Consider the following 6141-nt stretch of genomic DNA (forward strand, 5'->3'; position numbering starts at 1 on the left):
TGGGGAAGCAGACACTAGGAGTGGGGCACTAAGGGCAAGCTCTCTGGTATGGCCTGTCTGGCCCCTGGTGCCTCCCTTGGGGAGAGCACTGTTTATATGGATTGACCTGGGATAGCTGGGATGGAAGGGCCACTTGATCCTCAGGAAGAAGCATGGGTGGCAGCCAGGGAAAAGGCGCCCTGGCATCTCGGTGGTTAAGTGCTCAGCTGATAACTGAAAGGGCAGAGGTTCAAACCCACCTGCCGCTTCGTCTTGGAAAACGTTCATCCAGAGTGCTCCTTGGAGGCAAGGATGGTGAGACATGTCACGTACTTTGGACATGTTACCAGGTGGGAACCTGGAAAAGTCAAGAGTCATCAAAAAAGAGGACGTCCTTCCGTGAGATGGCGGGGTACGGTGACTACAATAGGGAGCTCGAACAGCCTGAGGATGAGGATGAAGCAGGACCAGGCAGTGGTTCCTTCTGTTGCCTGTCATATTGCTCTCAGTTGGAACTGGCTTGAAGTCGTCTAAAAAGCAACAAGCCGCCTTGTGGGGAAAGATGTCCCTACGAAGCAGTTCTCTGTCCGATCAGGTTGCTACGAATCACTTGACGGCAATGGAGGGTTTGTTGGTTAGTTGGTTGGTTTTAGGTGGTCAGGGGCAGGACTGGCGCTGAGACTGTGGCCCTGCCTGTATGTAAGGCCTCTGCCCCTTCACAAAGCTTGAATGGATGTGCCCCTGAGCTGGGCCTTGTGGGCTTGACACACTTGGTAAGGCCTAATCTCTTGCCTTCCAATCCTGCCATCATACTCCAAGCTCCCTCCTCAGGCCCCTTTAGAAGTCTTCAGGCCTAGCTCCACCCGCAGAGGAATTGGGACTGGGGGAGGATCCCTTAGGCCCGCCCCTGTGCTCTCCAGAAAGGAGCTTCTCAGAGCTTCTGAGATAACCTGGTTCAACTTCTTCACTCAGTGGGAAAGGGTATCGCCCCAGAGCACACTGAGCTAGTCGGAACCAGGACTCCTGGCTCCTGGCCCAGGACTCTTCCCTGCCGCTGCTGCCACAGCTCCTCCGGTCTAGGGCAGGTCAGTGGCCCTTCCAGCTTTCTGGAGTCTGAGGGACCAGCCAAGTTCCCTGGAGCTGTTCTCAGGAAGGGTGGTCCCTTCTTTCTGTGCTCAAAGCGGGGACAATGCAAACTCTCCTCCTCTCCCCACAACCAGTCTCACCTAATGGGCAGCCGGCCAGGTCCTCTAGGAGCAGAGTGGCCAGCTCTCACCCTACCCCCGCCCCCAACTGAGAGGGGTGGGGCCCAGTTGGGGGGGAGACAAATGGTGAGTGGGAGACAAACGGAGAAGTGAGAGGTTGGAAACTGACAGGAAGCTACAGGCAGTAAACATTTCCTGTCCCCAGCGTAACCAAGGTTGGTACCCCACCCCCCATCACTCCAGGAGCTCTCTTCTGCCCACCCCCACCTGGTTCCCCACTTGGCTCTACCTTCCCCCTCAGGCATCCCCTGACCCTCCTGCAACAACAGCCCAGGAGCAGGCAGCATTCAGGTCTGCGGTGCATGAGGTCGCCATCAATGAGGCCACCTGGATCCCACCCTTCCCGTCCCTCTCCCATTCGGCGTATCTGGTCCACTTTGAAGATACTCCTACCTTAAAGGGCCTCTACCACAGTTCCAGTTTCCTAGTGAGAGAAGCTGCGAAAGGTGTTCCCAAACACCAGGCAAATGGTGATCGTGAAGGCTGAGAGGACACCGAGATCATTAGAGATGGACAAGTCCAAGATCAGAGTGAGAAGGAGAGTCAACCCCAAAGCTGGAAGCAACGGAGGGGGCAGAGGGACAGAGGAATGAAGCAGCAGAGGCAGATACAGCCGGCGGCAAGGACCAAGGCTACCAGGGACAGTGGTCCAAGGGCCAGGTTCAATTGCCCAGACTGCCAGGCGCAGTCCTCCTGGGAGGGCCGGAAGGACAAAGCCTAGCAGATGAGAGCTGGCTGGAGGCTCTGGAACCAAGGGGCTAGGGATGGGGCCAGGGACGGTGACTGGCAGATTGTCCAGGACCTTAGTTATGAAGGCTCCCATCCCACTATGAAGGATCCCATCAGAGACGACCTCTCCGCGTGTCTCAGGAGCAACAGAAGGACCACGTATGGAGCTAGGGCACCAGACAAGTGGATCTGGATTCAGACTCCTGGGTACGATGTGTGAGAGGCTGAGCCAAAGACCAGCCACACTGGGGAGGTCCAAAGCGGGGTCTCTAGAGAGGGCAGGCCCAGGCCCAGGGGAATGAGCGTTTTCCACCAGTCCTCCACTCCTCTCACTTCTCGGCTGCCTGATTTCCAAGACTCACATTTTCCTCCCACACACCCAGGGCTGGGCAGCCCTACGCCTGGCTGGGTGGTGGCTCAGGGAAGGGCTTTGCCTGGGTATAAGCCTGCTAGGTGAGAGGCCACCGGAATATCTAATCTAAAGAGAGACGTGGGGAGCAGAAGAAACTGGGGTCCAGGCCCTCTGCTCCCTCTTCTTAGGAAATTGACTCAATTTCTTTTCATTGCTGGGGGAGAGGGGAGAGAAGAGAGAACGGCCGGCCGGGGAGGAGAGGGAGGGAGGGGGAGTGTTAGTGACAGCGGCACATGGGGACCGCCTGACTCCAGCCTGTGCCTCTGGCATCTGTGGCATCTTCTGAGATATAAATACAACCAGGGGGCACCTACCCCACCCCACCCCCAGGCAGCCCTGGCCTAGCGGCCCCAGACTAGATCCTCCTTTGCTTCCGGGGAACTTGGGGCAACACGAACAGCCTCTCCTTTTCCCTCCACAGGGTCAGCGTGCTGGTGGGCGCGCCCAAGGCCAACACTAGCCAACCTGGAGTGCTGCAGGGGGGAGCTGTCTACCTCTGCCCCTGGGGCACCAGCGCCTCACTGCAGTGCACCCCCATTGAGTTTGACAGCAAAGGTAACCAGCCCTTTGATAGACTCAGGAGGATAGGGAGGAAAGAGTCGCGCCCCCCCCCTACTAACATGGGGGCGGGACCTGTGTGGTGCGTGGAGAGAGGGGTGGAGCCTGCCCAGCACCCCAGTGGCCACGTGCCCTGGGTACGGTTCTCTTGCCCCCTCAGGATCTCGCACCAAGTTCCCAGTTCAGCCCAGCCCAAGGAGGGCGGGCATGATTCACAAACATGTGGCTCTCATTTCCCCTGAATCACCCACAGCTCAGGAGGCCCGGGCCAACAGCACAGACAAAGACAGGGAGAGTCACTCAGACCATTCCATTCATTTAACTAAGCCCTGACTTAAGTAACGGTGTGCGAGATGGGTGTGCGAGATGGGCTCAGCGCCTCCGCCGCCGCTGGTGCTGCAGGGGATTTAAAGATGATGAGGCTGCCACTCCCAAGGAGCTCAGGGTCTGGATTAAATGCAAAGTAGATGGGAAGGAAGCAGACTAGACTCTAGTCACCAGAGCAGTGGTTCTCAAACTGTGGGCTGCGACCCCTTTGGGGGTCCAACGACCCTTTCACAGGGGTCGCCTAAGACCATAGGAAAACACGTATTTCTGATGGTCTTAGGAACCAAGACACGGCTCCTCTGTCTCCAGGCAAGTCTGCCTACATGCAGATCCGCCCACATATGAGCACCCGGTGTCTAGACTGTGACCCATGCTATACCATGCTTCCACACAACATTTCATTTATTTGTCATTAGAAATAGTTCACAATCTAGAATGACATATTGTTTTTGTGATTCATCACTATGCTTTAATGAAGTTCAATCTGTAACAATGAAAATACATCCTGCCTATCAGATATTTGCATTCAGAGTCATAACAGTAGCAAAATTAGAGTGATGAAGTAGCAACGAAAATAGTTTTATGGTTGGGGGTCCCCACCACATGAGGAACTGTCTGAAAGGGTCGTGGCAGCGTTAGGAAGGTTGAGAACCACTGCCCTAGAGGAACCTACTGCAGGACCCCGGGGAGCATAGGGCTACACCTTGCGCTGCTGACGGCAAGATCAGAAGTGTGAACGACCCCACCAGCCGCTCTGTAGCAGAAAGTCGAGGCTTTCCACTCCCATAGTTACGCTCTCGGAAGCCTCCAGGGGCAGTTCTACCCTGTCCTAGGTCACTATGAGACAGGGACAGGTCTGTCCTGTCCTGTAGGGTCACTATGAGTCAAAATTGACTCGTGGCAGTGAGTTTGTTTGTTTGTTTGTTTGTTTGTTTACCCTCCCAGAGCACATACTGTGCCCCAGACCCTGTCATCAACTCTTTACATGCATCAACTCACTTGAAAGGATTCTTTCAACCACCCTATGAGGTGTTACTAAGGAACGCTAGTGATAAAGCCCTGGTGGTGTAGTGATTACCTGTCGTGCTGTGATCCACATGGCCAGCAGTTCAAAGCCACCAGCAGCTTCTCAGGAGAAAGACTGGACTTTCTACTCCCTTAAACAGTTACCACCTTGGAGACCCACAGGGGGGGCGCTCTGAGTCAGCATTGACCCGAGTGAGTTTGAGTAATTTTGGACGTGTCAGGAGAGACCAGTCCCTGGTGAAGGACTTCATGTTTGGTAAAGAAGAGGGGCAGCGAAGGAAGGAAGGCTCCCAGTGAGATGGACTGACACCGCAGCTCAAGCTAGGGTGGTGCAGGACTGGGCAGTGTCTTATTCTGTCATGCATAAGGTCGCTCTGGGTCGGAACCGACTCCATGGCTCCTAAGAACCACAAGTGGTGTCGTGGGTAAGCACTGGACTGCTTCACCTACCACCCACACTGTGGACGAAAGATGAGGCGGCCGGCTCTGGTGAAGATGCACAATCTCGGGCACGAAGGGGCAGCGCCACTCTACGGCAAGAAGCTTCGTGTAGATTCAGTCTTTGAGGTGTGATCTTCGCTTTGGAGGTGAGGAAACAGAGAGGTGAAGCACCTGGCCCACAATCACACAGCTAGTCAATGATGGGGCCGGGGTGTGAACGCAAGCAGTCTGGCTACAGAGAGAAAGACAGGAGCGCGGACACAGGGGCAGACAGAGATAGAGATGAAAGAGAGCGACCATGGGGAGGATGGAAAAATGCAAAGGAGGAGGAGGAAGGCTGTCAGGTGGAGAGTAGAGGCAGGGCTTGGAAAGAGGCAGAGAGAACAGAGAGACATAAGGAACTGAGATGTCAAGAAAAGAAGTGGAGTAAGACGCTGTTAGAGAGATGGATGCGGCCAGAGAAGTTTGGTCTCTTGGGAAATAGCCAAGCAGTGCTGCCAGCCAGCCTCCTGACCCACTCTTCTCCAGGAGCATCCAGGGTCCAGCTGAGGTGACAGGAGGGGGGGAGTGTTGAGGAGGGGGGAAGCAGCGCTAGAACCTCCACATTCTGTGTGTGTGTGTGTATGTGTGTGTGTGTGTACACACACGCAGGGGAGTGGTAAGTTAGACTGTGCAAAATGATCCTTCTCCACCCCTCTCCCATTGAGTCATGACACCCCAGGGTTTGGACGTGCCTGGAATCCCCAGGCTGGGGAGGGTGGTGGGGGGTGTGTGCAGGGGCAGGACCCTCCTGGGAAAGAGGGTGAGGCTGCCCTGGGCCCCGCAAGACTTCCCCTCTCTCATGTGCCCAAGGCTCTCGGATCCTGGAGGCGTCCGTGTCCCGCCCAGAGGGAAAGGAGCCGGTGGAATACAAGTCCTTGCAATGGTTTGGGGCGACCATTCGAGCGCACGGCTCTTCCATCTTGGTGAGGGGTGGGTGGGCTCTGTGGCCTTGGGGATGGGCAGTGGGTGGGTGAGGGGCCCAGTAACCCTGCAGCCCCTCCTTTCCGGCACCCCCAGGCCTGTGCTCCACTCTACAGCTGGCGCACGGAGAAGGACCCCCTGAGGGACCCCGTGGGCACCTGCTACCTCTCCACAGACAACTTCACCCGCATTCTGGAGTACGCGCCGTGCCGCTCGGGTAGGGACAAGAAGGGCCTGTGTCCGCGTCAGCTTTCTCTACTTCTCCGTGTGTTCCAGGCTGTCTGCCTGCTCCCCATTAGCCTTCATGCTCACTGGCTTGTCTAGGGAGGGCCCGCTCTCTGGTTCTCTCCCTCACCCCTTTTCTGTCCGACCCCCCCATCCAGGCCCACCCTCATCACCTTCTCCCCTCACAGATTTCAGCTTGGCAGCAGGGCAGGGTTA

General features: G+C 56.2%; 1 protein-coding gene across 1 annotated transcript in view; it reads left to right on the forward strand.

Moving 5' to 3' along the window:
• Positions 1 to 383: 383 nt before the first annotated feature.
• Positions 384 to 6141, forward strand: part of ITGA5 (integrin subunit alpha 5) — a 21416-nt gene continuing 15658 nt past the window's right edge. Inside the window, exons 1-5 of the mRNA XM_004716898.2 lie at positions 384 to 391; positions 2807 to 2940; positions 5590 to 5702; positions 5797 to 5917; positions 6114 to 6137. Of these exons, the coding sequence (XP_004716955.2) occupies positions 384 to 391; positions 2807 to 2940; positions 5590 to 5702; positions 5797 to 5917; positions 6114 to 6137 (400 nt within the window). The remainder of the gene's footprint in view (positions 392 to 2806; positions 2941 to 5589; positions 5703 to 5796; positions 5918 to 6113; positions 6138 to 6141) is intronic.

This window comes from Echinops telfairi, unplaced genomic scaffold, assembly GCF_000313985.2.
Source record: "Echinops telfairi isolate 266 unplaced genomic scaffold, ASM31398v2 ScPeMD7_7404;HRSCAF=8442, whole genome shotgun sequence".
Classification (NCBI taxonomy): domain Eukaryota; kingdom Metazoa; phylum Chordata; class Mammalia; order Afrosoricida; family Tenrecidae; genus Echinops; species Echinops telfairi.